This window comes from Schistocerca serialis, chromosome 7 (assembly GCF_023864345.2).
Source record: "Schistocerca serialis cubense isolate TAMUIC-IGC-003099 chromosome 7, iqSchSeri2.2, whole genome shotgun sequence".
Classification (NCBI taxonomy): Eukaryota; Metazoa; Arthropoda; class Insecta; order Orthoptera; family Acrididae; genus Schistocerca; species Schistocerca serialis.
In genome coordinates, this window is record NC_064644.1 from 83,402,088 (window position 1) to 83,417,476 (window position 15,389).

Genomic DNA, 15,389 nt, shown 5'->3' on the forward strand with positions numbered 1-15,389 from the left:
TTATATTGGTAACGCCACGTAGCGCTCTGTATGAAAAGCACTGGCTGTGCTGTGTGCAGTCTGTGGCTGGTTTGCATTGTTGTTGGCTATTGTAGTGTTGGGCAGTTGGTTGTTAACAGCGCGTAGCGTTGCGCAGTTGGAGGTGAGCCGCCAGCAGTGGTGGATGTGGGGAGTGAGATGGCGGAGTTTTGAGAGCGGATGATCTGGACAGAGACAGTAAATTTATAAGACTGGATATCATGAACTGATATATATATTTCAACACTATTAAGGTAAATACATTGTTTGTTCTCTATCAAAATCTTTCATTTGCTAACTATGCCTATCAGTAGTTAGTGCCTTCAGTAGTTTGCATCTTTTATTTAGCTGGCAGTAGTGGCGCTCGCTGTATTGCAGTAGTTCGAGTAACGAAGATTTTTGTGAGGTAAGTGATTTGTGAAAGGTATAGGTTAATGTTAGTCAGGGCCATTCTTTTGTAGGGATTATTAAAAGTCAGATTGCGTTGCGCTAAAAATATTGTGTGTCAGTTTAAGCACAGTCATGTATAATTTTTCTAAGGGGTCGTTTCAACTTCAATCGGTAGGTTTCATCTGGGAGCAATCTCGGGCCATGAATTTCTCTGAGAATATGTCTTTGGGATTTCTCCAGGTCATCCATCGTGCCTTTTCTGTTCATCAAGAGGGTCTCTGGGGCATACAGAAACTGTGGTCTGACAGCAGTTCTGTAATGGCAGAAATTAGCATTCTTCGAGATGCACTTCTTGTTGTACAGACTGTGCGACAGATGGTATGCCGCGTTGAGTTTGTTACGCGTTTCTGAGATGGAGGTGCCGTCTCTACCATTGGGGTGGACCCATTCACCAAGATAACGAAAGCGACTGACCCTCCCAATCGTTCCATGTATAGTCGTCAAAGGGGTGTTACTGGAGTGCCGGTTCTTGTCATACGATATTTGTAACCCTGACTTCGCCGCCCTCTCGTGCTGGGCTTGGATTACAACCAGTAATATACTGCAGTTAGTCACAATATGCCACACCACAAGAGTTGTTGTTGTTGTGGTCTTCAGTCCTGAGACTGGTTTGATGCAGCTTTCCATGCTACTCTATCCTGTGCAAGCTTTTTCATCTCCCAGTACCTACTGCAACCTACATCCTTCTGAATCTGCTTAGTGTATTCATCTCTTGGTCTCCCTCTACGATTTTTACCCTCCACGCTGCCCTCCAATACTAAATTGGTGATCCCTTGATGCCTCAGAACATGTCCTACCAACCGATCCCTTCTTCTGGTCAAGTTGTGCCACAAACTTCTCTTCTCCCCAATCCTATTCAATACTTCCTACTTAGTTATGTGATCTACCCATCTAATCTTCAGCATTCTTCTGTAGCACCACATTTCGAAAGCTTCTATTCTCTTCTTGTCCAAACTATTTATCGTCCATGTTTCACTTCCATACATGGCTACACTCCATACGAATACTTTCAGAAATGACTTCCTGACACTTAAATCAATACTGGATGTTAACAAATTTCTCTTCTTCAGAAACGATTTCCTTGCCATTGCCAGCCTACATTTTATATCCTCTCTACTTCGACCATCATCAGTTATTTTGCTCCCCAAATAGCAAAACTCCTTTACTACTTTAAGTGCCTCATTTCCTAATCTAATTCCCTCAGCATCACCCGACTTAATTAGACTACATTCCATTATCCTTGTTTTGCTTTTGTTGATGTTCATCTTATATCCTCCTTTCAAGACACTGTCCATTCCATTGAACTGCTCTTCCAAGTCCTTTGCTGTCTCTGACAGAATTACAATGTCATCGGCGAACCTCAAAGTTTTTATTTCTTCTCCATGAATTTTAATACCTACTCCGAATTTTTCTTTTGTTTCCTTTACTGCTTGCTCAATATACAGATTGAACAACATCGGGGACAGGCTACAACCCTGTTTTACTCCCTTCCCAACCACTGCTTCCCTTTCATGTCCCTCGACTCTTATAACTGCCATCTGGTTTCTGTACAAATTGTAAATAGCCTTTCGCTCCCAGTATTTTACCTCTGCCACCTTTAGAATTAGAAAGAGAGTATTCCAGTCAACATTGTCAAAAGCTTTCTCTAAGTCTACAAATGCTAGAAACGTAGGTTTGCCTTTCCTTAATCTTTCTTCTAAGATAAGTCGTAAGGTCAGTATTGCCTCACGTGTTCCAGTGTTTCTACGGAATCCAAATTGATCTTCCCCGAGGTTGGCTTCTACTAGTTTTTCCATTCGTCTGTAAAGAATTCGTGTTAGTATTTTGCAGCTGTGACTTATTAAGCTGATAGTTCGGTAATTTTCACATCTGTCAACACCTGCTTTCTTTGGGATTGGAATTATTATATTCTTCTTGAAGTCTGAGGGTATTTCGCCTGTTTCATACATCTTGCTCACCAGATGGTAGAGTTTTGTCAGGACTGGCTCTCCCACGGCCGTCAGTAGTTCCAATGGAATATTGTCTACTCCGGGGGCCTTGTTTCGACTCAGGTCTTTCAGTGCTCTGTCAAACTCATCACGCAGTATCATATCTCCCATTTCATCTTCATCTACATCCTCTTCCATTTCCATAATATTGTCCTCAAGTACATCGCCCTTGTATAGACCCTCTATATACTCCTTCCACCTTTCTGCTTTCCCTTCTTTGCTTAGAACTGGGCTTCCATCTGAGCTCTTGATATTCATACAAGTCGTTCTCTTATCTCCAAAGGTCTCTTTAATTTTCCTGTAGGCGGTATCTATCTTACCCCTAGTGAGATAGGCCTCTACATCCTTACATTTGTCCTCTAGCCATCCCTGCTTAGCCATTTTGCACTTCCTGTCGATCTCATTTTTGAGACGTTTGTATTCCTTTTTGCCTGTTTCACTTACTGCATTTTTATATTTTCTCCTTTCATCAATTAAATTCAATATTTCTTCTGTTACCCAAGGATTTCTACTAGCCCTCGTCTTTTTACCTACTTGATCCTCTGCTGCCTTCACTACTTCATCCCTCAAAGCTACCCATTCTTCTTCTACTGTATTTATTTCCCCCATTCCTGTCAATTGCTCCCTTATGCTCTCCCTGAATCTCTGTACAACCTCTGGTTTAGTCAGTTTATCCAGGTTCATCTCCCTAAATTCCCACCTTTTTGCAGTTTCTTCAGTTTTAATCTACAGGTCATAACCAATAGATTGTGGTCAGAGTCCACATCTGCCCCTGGAAATGTCTTACAATTCAAAACCTGGTTCCTAAATCTCTGTCTTACCATTATATAATCTATCTGATACCTTTTAGTATCTCCAGGGTTCTTCCATGTATACAACCTACTTTCATGATTCTTAAACCAAGTGTTAGTTATGATTATGTTGTGCTCTGTGCAAAATTCGACCAGGCGGCTTCCTCTTTCATTTCTGTCCCCCAATCCATATTCACCTACTATGTTTCCTTCTCTCCCTTTTCCTACACTCGAATTCCAGTCACCCATGACTATTAAATTTTCGTCTCTCTTCACAATCTGAATAATTTCTTTTATTTCATCATACATTTCTTCAATTTCTTCGTCATCTGCAGAGCTAGTTGGCATATAAACTTGTACTACTGTAGTAGGCGTGGGCTTCGTATCTATCTTGGCCACAATAATGCGTTCACTATGCTGTTTGTAGTAGCTTACCCGCATTCCTATTTTCCTATTCATTATTAAACCTACTCCTGCATTACCCCTATTTGATTTTGTGTTTATAACCCTGTAGTCACCTGACCAGAAGTCTTGTTCCTCCTGCCACCGAACTTCACTAATTCCCACTATATCTAACTTCAACCTATCCATTTCCCTTTTTAAATTTTCTAACCTACCTGCCCGATTAAGGGATCTGACATTCCACGCTCCGATCCGTAGAACGCCAGTTTTCTTTCTCCTGATAACGACATCCTCTTGAGTAGTCCCCGCCCGGAGATCCGAATGGGGGACTATTTTACCTCCGGAATATTTTACCCAAGAGGACGCCATCATCATGTAATCATACAGTAAAGCTGCATGCCCTCGGGAAAAATTACGGCTGTAGTTTCCCCTTGATTTCAGCCGTTCGCAGTACCAGCACAGCAAGACCGTTTTGGTTATTGTTACAAGACCAGATCAGTCAATCATCCAGACTGTTGCCCTTGCAACTACTGAAAAGGCTGCTGCCCCTCTTCAGGAGTAGTGGACAATTAATCATCGGATCTGCTCTTGACATCACACATTGCAGGATGATATTTGTCATACAGAGATGGGAAACATAAATTGAAACGGCATCTATTAAATCGAATGAAGGCGGTTTCCGCCTGTTTACAGGGAATGTTCAGGGTTTCTAAGGGAAAACACACCTCGTTGACATCCAGTAGTTTGGATGCAAAGTATGCGTTACGCAATTATATGTGCTGACAATTGATGATGTACGATGGATTTTAGTCGAAAATAGTAAGTAGTCAAATAACATGAAATTCACTAAAACTTCATAGACATATATGTGATAGTTTTAAAAAGTATATTACCTCTCAAATGTCGTACAAATTAGATAATATGACCAGTGGTGAAAAATTAGATTAAGAATTAAGCTCGAGCGGGAGTCGAGCCGTGGCCTCATACACGTTCGTTTTACGAATTCGAGCGTGCGGCAAGTAAGCACAGCTACATAAGCCACATAATAGACACGTAAGACTTCTCTTGCGATTTTCTCAGAATTGCCAGAATGGTGAACCTTTCTACTGGCACGTTATGTTGCTTTAATGGCCTTCTAGAGGTGTACAAAGTCTGAAGTCAGTAAGTGACCCCAAAGTGGTGGCGTTCCCATGCAGCGCAGCGCGGACTATTTTCAGCCACATAACTTGCGGAGGAAAATAGTCCCATGCCGCCTGCACTTCCTCTTGTCGATTGGAACGCTGTTTGTCGGCGAGAGATGTGTCTGTAGTGGTGTCATCCTGAGTTCCCAGCGATAAATGGCAGCGTAGTTATCATTGTCGTTGGGCTAGCTTGCTGCCTGAAAACTGCTGTGGACGTAATTGGCCTACAGACGCCTGTGCAGGAAGTTGATGCCGCCTGACGGCAGACCACCCGCATCACGCGGGTGTGCGTGGAGTTGGTCTCCGCAAGGAGAATAGGTGCGAGTACCACACCTATTAAGAAAATGCTTTAATTTTCACTACCGACTGCATTCATCGAACATCAACAAGTGATATGTACTTGAGGTCTTGTGTGTGGTCTTCAGAATACCACTGTAACGTAACAAATACCAAAGAACTTAAGGTACCATTCTCTAGGCACTTAACAACAGAGGGGGTTAGCGGAGCGGTCTAAGGCGCTGCAGTCATGGACTGTGCGGCTGGTCCCGGTAGAGGTTCGAGTCCTCCCTCGGGCATAGGTTTGTGTGTTTGTTCTTAGGATAATTTAGGTTAAATAGTGTGTAAGCTTAGGGACTGATGACCTTAGCAATTAAGTCCCATAAGATTTCACACGCATTTGAACATTTTTGAACTTAATAACATTCAATAAATACGACTGGTAGTGAAAGTTAAAACGACGTCGTGATGATTTATATATAGCTTGAAGTATCCAGAACTGTGGCAGCAGAATGAACAAATCTTGTATTCCTGATTGCTGCCTGTGTTTACTGACAGCGCTATTTGACACACTATAATGGTACTGTACACGATCGTGGAAACTGAGTGTGGTCTTGAGCGGAAATCTTGAACTTTGTTTTCCCCATTACTGGTTAAGTGATAATTTTTCCACTGTTGTGCACGCCTGATACACATCTGTCTTTATCAGTGTCTACTTGAGGATAACTGGGAAGCGGCTCTAGGAGGAGCGGGCGTGCAGATGCTGCGTTTTCCTCACGAGAAGGAAACATTCTGAAAACTTCACTCGGAGATGGAATGGAATACTGGTGGTGTCTTTAATTTTTGAGTCAATGTGTGTGTGTGTGTGTGTGTGTGTGTGTGTGTGTGTGTGTGTGTGTGTGTGTGAGACTGAACGTATGCCTTCGAGATAGGAAGCTGTCATCAAGGCTAAGGGTGGGCAATACCATATTGAATTCCAGCATTACCGATGGAGGGCGTTATGAAGTTGTAAGTCATTTTCAGCCAGGTGATCAGATAGTTTATATGGTTCCAGGGAACTTGGAAAAGTCTCTGGAACCGTATAACTTCACTCGATTAACACACTTGTGCCTGGGTTTCAGGCAACACCCTCCGTTTCGTTCGATGCTGTGGCTCTATTTCAATACAGCTGCAGAGCCACTGCAATATTTTTCCAATTTAGGGGGAATACCAAGTCAGCTGAGGCGTGAACGGGAACTTGGACTGAGGAGGGGTGCGTGATAGGGTAGTCCGTGCAGTGGTGCGTAGCCACTGTGTCCGGGAGGTGAAGTGGTCAGCGCATCTGACTAATGAGCAGCAGAACCAGGTTCGAATCCCTAGCTCGGTACGAATTTTCATTCGTCGCTTCAGTCTGCATACAGACAGACTTCTTTGTTCACCTTTTAGAAACGTTTGACCACAGTGTAGGCTTAGCGCCACCTAACCACTGTTTCACACAATGGTGCGTTCCTGCCGTACGCTGCATCCTGCGCAGAGCGGTCTGTTGTAGCGTTGATTCCCCTCAAATGCAGGAAACGAACTGACGCACGTATTTTGTCAGTGGGTTGGGCCACTTCGTTCTGGCGCATATAGCGACATACTACGGCGCTGTAGTTCGGGGATTCCGTAGTGCATCACGACGGCAGATATCAAAAGTAGCCTGACGCCTAATGGTGGACATTAATTTGGAGATTGTCGATCGTTCTTCTTTATGACTACTTGAACTCTGCTGCTGACACTTTCAGTGCTTCTGAATGTCTGAGGAGGAATTGCAGCCCATTCTTCCTTGCGACCCGAAACCATAGAAGATACTGATGACGGACGCTGGAGCGAAGTCCACACTCATCCCAAAAGTGCATTATTTTGTGTTCTCGTCGTGATTCTGAGCGGGCCAGTACATTTCAGGAATGCTGTTGTCAACAAACAGTTGCCTCACAGGTATTGTTTTATGACGGGTTCCATTGCCAAGCTGATATAGTCATCGCCTCCAAACTGTTGCTCTACCCTACGCAGTATAGGGATCCTTCAGAGCAACAACGGTACCACACTGTAACCACGAAAAACACCCCCATACCCCAACTCCACCTCCTCTCTACTTTACTGTTGGCACTAATCATGATGGCAAGTAATGTCCTACAGGCGTTTGTTGAACTCGAATCGTTTCACTGCATTGCACCAGGGTACAGCGTGATTCGTCACTCCAGATCATTCGTTCCCAGCCACACATTGCCCACTGGCATCTCTCTTTACACCACCACAAGCGTCGGGTACTGAAGACTGCAGATATCTACAGCTTATGATGAGCTCCTCGACCACTGTACGCCGTCCTTTTTAGCCTTTGTGCTAGTTGGACTGCTGGCAGAATTTCGTAGCTCAGAAGTGATTCCTTACGGTGATTTCGTGCGATTTTTTGAAATCACCCTCCGCATTGCACCACGGTCCTTATCTGTCACTAGCCGGCCGGTGTGGCCGTGCGGTTCTAGGCGCTTCAGTCTGGAACCGCGTGACCGCTACGGTCGCAGGTTCGAATCCTGCCTCGGGCATGGATGTGTGTGATGTCCATAGGTTAGTTAGGTTTAATTAGTTCTAAGTTCTACGGGACTGATGACCACAGATGTTAAGTCCCACAGTGCTCAGAGCCATTTGAACCATTTATCTGTCACTACATGAGCTCTGCCTGGTCTAGGTTCAGCTATGGTTGGTTCTTCACGGTTCCACTTCACAATCACATTACCAACAGTTAGCGTAGAAATCCCCAGATGGATTTGTTACTTCAGGTGACACATCCAACGACTGGTCCACGTTCAAAGTCACTGAGCTCACCTGACTGACCGACTCTGCTGTTACCACTTCCCTGCTAACAACGCAAAACTCCCCACTTACTTTTGTACTAGCGGGCTTGCCTCTCGCGACATCTGGTGGTCAGTTCTGCATTACAAAGAAGTGTCCTCGTACTTCTGATCAGATAGCACATGTACAAAACGTATCGCTTATGAGGAGCTGCTAATCATGTAATTTGATTTTTTTTAGGAGCGATAATTAACACTGTACGCCTACTTGTAGATGTAGTGAGTGCCATCCATAGCGGCGATGCTGAAGCTGCTGGTGTTTTTGCAGTGCTGGGGTTGGCAGCACTGGCGGAGGGCGCCCTGGAGGCGGTAGTGCACGCGGGCTGCGGCGGTGACGCCCGCTTCACACTCGCCGTGCTGAGAGCGCTCTTCACCTTCCTGCAGATGCACTTCCTCTTCATAGACTCCCAGGTGAGTGTGCTACACTCTGAAACATATTCAACTCTACACATGCTATCCACGGCGTATGAAAAATTTCGTACACTCTGCTAGAGAATTCCACAAAAATTATTATGTCTACTGATGTTTAAAAGTACACGTTAATAGTGCTCACTGTGATTCAGAAGTCGACCTTGGTGATTCGATAGTCTTAGCCAACAAGACAAAGCCGTAATTAGTGGAGACAGTGAAAATACAAACAGACGAATGTATACAAAATTGTTAAGGCTTTCGTGGTCACTTGTTGACAAACTGCCTATTGGCTTCTGTCTCGGGTTCTTCGGCCGACGTTCATCTAATGATTTTTCTGACGTTTCGCCAGCACGAGTGGCTGGCATTGTCAAAGCTTTACCCTCCATTGCCAGTTCACCACCGGCAATGGAGGGTGAAGCTTTGACAATGCCAGCCACTCGTGCTGGCGAAACGTCAGAAAAATCATTAGATGAACGTCGGCCGAAGAACCCGAGACAGAAGCCAATAGGCAGTTTGTAGACGAATGTTTGCTACAGATGTGCTTTAATCGTATTAACAAATGGTGCATCGTCAGTCAATGACTGCCTGATTGTTGTTGTTGTTGTCTTTAGTCCTGAAACTGGTTTGATGCAGCTCTCCATGCTACCCTACCCTGTGTAAGCTTCTTCATATCCCAGTACCTACTGCAACCTACATCCTTCAGAATCTGCTTAGTGTATTCATCTCTTGGTCTCCCTCTACGATTTTTACCCTCCACGCTGCCCTCCAATACTAAATAGGTGATCCCTCGATGTCTCAGAACATGTCCTACCAACCGATCCCTTCTTCTAGTCAAGTTGTGCCACAAGCTCCTATTCTCCCCAATTCTATTCAATACTTCCTCATTAGTTATGTGATCTACCCATCTAATCTTCAGCATTCTTCTGTAGCACCACATTTCGAAAGCTTCTATTCTCTTCTTGTCCAAACTAGTTATCGTCCATGTTTCACTTCCATACATGGCTACACTCCATACAAATACTTTCAGAAACGACTTCCTGACATTTAAAACTATACTCGATGTTTCAAATTTTTCTTCTTCAGAAACGCTTTGCTTGCCATTGCCAGTCTACATTTTATACCCTCTCTACTTCGACCATCATCAGTTATTTTGCTCCCCAAATAGCAAAACTCCTTTACTACTTTAAGTGTCTCATTTCCTAATCTAATTCCCTCAGCATCACCCGACTTAATTCGACTACATTCCATTATCCTCGTTTTGCTTTTGTTGATGTTCATCTTATATCCTCCTTTCAAGACACTGTCCATTCCGTTCAACTGCTCTTCCAAGTCCTTTACTGTCTCTGACAGAATTACAATGTCATCGGCGAACCTCAAAGTTTTTATTTCTTCTCCATGGATTTTAATATCTACTCCGAACTTTTCTTTTGTTTCCTTTACTGCTTGCTCAATGTACAGATTGAATAACGTCGGGGAGAGGCTACAACCCTGTCTCACTCCCTTCCCAACCACTGCTTCCCTTTCATACCCCTCGACTCATATAACTGCCATCTGCTTTCTGTACAAATTGTAAATAGCCTTTCGCTCCCTGTATTTTACCCCTGCCACCTTCAGAATTTGAAAGAGAGTATTCCAGTTAACATTGTCAAAAGCTTTCTCTAAGTCTACAAATGCAAGAAACGTAGGTTTGCCTTTCCTTAATCTTTCTTCTAAGATAAGTCGTAGGGTCAGTATTGCCTCACGTGTTCCAACATTTCTACGGAATCCAAACTGATCTTCCCCGAGGTCGGCTTCTATCAGTTTTTCCATTCGTCTGTAAAGAATTCGCGTTAGTACTTTGCAGCTGTGACTTATTAAACTGATAGTTCGGTAATTTTCACATCTGGACTGCCTGATACTTAGCAGTATAGTGCAGTCGTCATCTCCAGTCAGTTGTCCGCACGTACCTGCAGACGACATGTCTGACATGACGATGGAGAGTGCTGGACTCTGACAGTAACGTCACTGTTGGTATTTCTGTACAGGGTCTGGTGATATTTCTCCTGCAGGTCAACTAATGTTGCTGGTGTAAAATGTAGATTTGAGGTTCACCTGAAGGAGAAAGTCCAGTGGTGTGAGGTCTGGCAACCTAGGTAGCCGTTCTACTGGACCCCGGCCACCAACCCAGCGCCCAGGAAGTACATCACTGAGGAGTCGGCGCACGTTTACTCCAAAGTGTGCAGGTCCGTCATCGTGCTGCAAGAAAACCCTACATGTTTTCTCAAGATGATTTCTGTTGCATGCAGCATTGGGCATCCATTACAAAATATGGGAGCAGTGAGGATATCCTCATGTATGCCACACCATACATTTAAATCCTGTTTGTCTGAGTGTATGCCTCGACAGTGAGAAGGGGATTGTCATTTACCCACTGGACAGTGTTACGTCTATTCACCGTCCAGTTCAAAAATGGTTCAAATGGCTCTGAGCACCAAGGGGCTTAACTGCTGTGGTCATCAGTCCCCTAGAACTTAGAACTGACATCGAAATAAGTGTCCAAGGAATAGAAAAGCAACTGAAATCACTCAACAGAGGAAAGTCCACTGGACCTCACGGGATACCAATTAGATTCTACACAGAGTACGCGAAAGAACTTGCCCCCCCCCCCCCTTCTAACAGCCGTATACCGCAAGTCTCTAGAGGAACGGAAGGTTCCAAATGATTGGAAAAGAGCACAGGTAGTCCCAGTCTTCAAGAAGGGTCGTCGATCAGATGCGCAAAACTATAGACCTATGTCTCTGACGTCGATCTGTTGTAGAATTTTAGAACACGTTTTTTGCTGAGTATCATGTCGTTTTTGGAAACCCAGAATCTACTCTGTAGGAATCAACATGGATTCCGGAAACAGCGATCATGTGAGACCCAACTCGCTTTATTTGTTCATGAGACCCAGAAAATATTAGATACAGGCTCCCAGGTAGATGCTATTTTCCTTGACTTCCGGAAGGCGTTCGATACAGTTACGCACTGTCGCCTGATAAACAAAGTAAGAGCCTACGGAATATCAGACCACCTGTGTGGCTGGATTGAAGAGTTTTTAGCAAACAGAACACAGCATGTTGTTATCAATGAAGAGACGTCTACAGACGTTAAAGTAACCTCTGGCGTGCCACAGGGGAGTGTTATAGGACCACTACTTTTCACAATATATGTAAATGACCTAGTAGATAGTGTCGGATAGTTTCGCGGTTGATGCTGTAGTATACAGAGAAGTTGCAGCATTAGAAAATTGCAGCGAAATGCAGCAAGATCTGCAGCGGATAGGCACTTGGTGCAGGGAGTGGCAACTGACCCTTAACATAGACAAATGTAATGTATTGCGAATACATAGAAAGAAGTATCCATTATTGTATGATTACATGATAGCGGAACAAACACTGGTAGCAGTTACTTCTGTAAAATGTCTGGGAGTATGCGTGGGGAACGATTTGAAGTGGAATGATCATATAAAATTAATTGTTGGTAAGGCGGGTACCAGGTTGAGATTCGTTGGGAGAGTCCTTAGAAAATGTAGTCCATCAACAAAGGAGGTGGCTTACAAAACACTCGTTCGACCTATACTTGAGTATTGCTCATCAGTGTGGGATCCGTTCCAGATCGGGTTGACGGAGGAGATAGAGAAGATCCAAAGAAGAGCAGCGCGTTTCGTCACAGGGTTATTTAGTAACCGTGATAGCGTTACGGAGATGTTTAGCAAACTCAAGTGGCAGACTCTGCAAGAGAGGCGCTCTGCATCGCGGTGTAGCTTGCTCACCAGGTTTCAAGAGGGTGCGTTTCTGGATGAGGTATCGAATATATTGCTTCCCCCTACTTATACCTCCCGAGGAGATTACGAATGTAAAATTAGAGAGATTCGAGCGCGCACGGAGGCTTTCAGACAGTCGTTCTTCCCGCGAACCATACGCGACTGGAACAGAAAAGGGAGGTAATGACAGTGGCACGTAAAGTGTCCTCCCCCACACACCGTTGTGTGGCTTGCGGAGTATAAATGTAGATGTAGATGTAGAACTACTTAAACCTAACTAACTAAAGGAGATCACACACATCCATGCCCGAGGCAGGATTCGAACCTGCGACCATAGCTGTCGCGCGGTTCCAGAATGTAGCGTCTAGAACCGCTCGGGCATTCCGGCCGGCCACCGTCCAGTTCAAATGGAAATAAGCTTCATTACTGAAGAAAATATCAGCTTCAAGATTCCGCTGGTGTGTACATCATTTTCAAATCATTCACAGAATTGCACTTGCCTGTCAGTTACATCAGTTCTCGCACAAAGTTGATTCGATAGAAATGGAAATGATTAGAGGACAATATCCCGTACGCAGGTGCTTGACTGATGCCGTGTTTCTGTGCGGACTTCCTTCTTTATAGAGTTGAACTCAGTATCTCTTTACCTAGTGAGACTTTTTGCTGTGCATGGTCGTCATAAATGTCTTTGTTGTGAACAGTGTAGACTTGACCCGTTGTGGTTAGGCTTGCGCTGGTTTGGATGTCACCTGTAGTGGTCTGCTGCTGACTCGTGCCCGGCGCACCGATGACAACCATTTCCGCCTTCTCCTGATGTATGTACGTTGCTGGGCGAGTCACTACACTACAGAATAGCACCAAAGTACTGGCGCCCCTTTAATACCCATCTATCAGACTACATTAATCAATTGCCTCACAGATAACCGGCCTAGTAGTATTACGCTCTGCATGTGACTATCATTTCGGTGATGTGGTAATAGTGAATTGTTGTGATTCTCACTGTCTCCTCTAATACCGAATTTGTCCCATGGGACATAACTTTTGAATCGACTTGTATAGCACATGATCACCTTTGGTTTGCATAACTGGTAATTTTGACAGCAGCTGATACGTTTCTGACAGTCCAATGGCTGTGTCCTGTTTTTGATGTCTCTGTGACATACTTGCAACAAGATAATGCAAGACCGTATGTTACACACGCTGACCAGCCCTGCTGGGAGACGGAGGGTGTGCGGTGGCTGCCTGGGCCAGCGCGTGCTCAACACCTCCCACCCACTCAGAACATCTAGTCATAGCTTACCGACAGACTGAGACGCTAGCCACAACGAGTGATCAACTCTTGCATAAGGCTGAAGCAGCTTACAGTGACGTACCATTATCTAAGTTCAGTTCGACTTGATACCCAGCTGGGATAGAGCCATTGATGCTATCCTAGACAGAGCTGACAGCTCTGTATCCTAAAGTTCGCACCCGTATACCTTCAGTCCGCAGCTTGTGGTCTAACAAGGGGAGGCCGCCAATTGTGAAATTCAGATTCGATTCATACTGCGCATAATAAAAGCTCATGGCCAGAGGTGTAATGTGGCAAAGCACCAAGATGCACTTCTCAGCCGTTGTCGAGAAAATCGACAGTGAAAAGAAACCGTTGCGGTGAAATACTCTCTACGATTAATAATGTTGTACAGCTTCGTGGCGCAGCGGTAAGTGCCCGGGTTCGTAAGCCGAAGGTCGCCGGATCGAATCTCGCGCCATTCAACATCTATTTATTATTAGTTTTTTGTAATTCAAATATATATATATATATAAACTATTAATGAATTGCTTATGCATGTTGGTGAAGGCGGATCGCTCTCCAGTTGTACCGCCTCCATTTTTTTCGTTTGTTTAACAGGGTGTACCAAAGCTCTCACGTCCGCACTGATTTTCGACGATGTTATAAGTTGCGCTAGGGACCGCATCTACCTTCTTTCGAAGTTAGCAGGCAACCTCGCTGTTATGCGGCGGCTCGTTTCGGCCCATTCAACATCTGTCCTTCAAGTCTAACGAGCGAGTAACGGAGTTTATATTTCATACCTGCCACAGAAAAATTGTGTTCGTGGAGTTTCTATTCTAATTCGAACGTTTGACTTACGCTATCCGTATTCATTTCGGAATATCGTTTCTACGTCTTCCGTTAACTATACGTCGTTAACATTATGAAGACAATTAATAACATTTGTGAAATACAACTTTGTTTGCGGAAAACATAATGATGTTCCAAGTCGCCAGTTTTTCCACGACAAACGACTTTCAACAACTTATTATACGCATAATTGTTGCAACTGATTGCTGGGAATTATATATATATATATATATATATATATATATATATATATATATATGTGTGTGTGTGTGTGTGTGTGTGTGTGTGTGTGTGTGTGTGTGTTTGTGTATACACACATTTGAATTGCAAAAAACAAATACTAAAAAAAAAAAAAAATAAAGGCTGCATGGGGCGAGATTCGATCCGGCGACCTTCGGATTACGAACCCGAGCGCTTACCGCTGCGCCACTACACTTTAGAAATTTAATAATCGCAGAGAGTATTTCACCGCAACGGTTTCTTTTAACTGTCGATTTTCTCGACAACGGCTGAGAAGTGCCTCTTGGTGCTTTGCCACATTACACCACTGGCCATGAGCTTTTACTATGCGCAGTATGAATCGAATCTGAATTTCATAATTGGCGGCCTCCCCTTGTAAGTTCCGTTTCAGCCGCGCTAGCGAGTGGACGTTGTGTACTGTTGCGCTGCACTTCAGTGTTTACATCGCTGTACTTGTGCTTCGCCGAGTGCTCTCCGTCCTTTAATCTCCGTGTTTCTTCATATTCCTTGTGGTCTGATCGCTCCTTCTGGTCGTGTTGCTGCTAATTGGAATTTCGGTTGTTTAACCTAAATTTCGTCGCTGGGTTCACCGTGGCTACAAACCTCAGGAGGAATACTCTGGTATTTGCTTTTGACAAAGAATCCCGTCCTGTTCAGCCGACATCCCTGGAATGACTGGATTACACAGGTAATTAGCCTCAATTCTGAAACCGTCCATACATGGAAACTGGATCAGGAAAAATACTGTGTTTTTGTCAAGTTATTCAGTGCTGCGACTGTTGTTAAAGCGTTACGAAAGTGGGGCTATGAAGTAGATTTTGTGCATAGAAGTCCGCCCGGCCACGAACGCCATACGTCA

At 44.3% G+C, this 15,389-nt stretch overlaps 1 protein-coding gene across 1 annotated transcript in view; it reads left to right on the top strand.

Annotated features, from left to right (window-relative positions):
• Positions 1–15,389, top strand: part of LOC126412901 (uncharacterized) — a 380,720-nt gene that overhangs the window by 317,250 nt on the left and 48,081 nt on the right. The window contains exon 5 of the mRNA XM_050082790.1: positions 8,242–8,384. Coding sequence (XP_049938747.1) covers positions 8,242–8,384 — 143 coding nt within the window. The remainder of the gene's footprint in view (positions 1–8,241; positions 8,385–15,389) is intronic.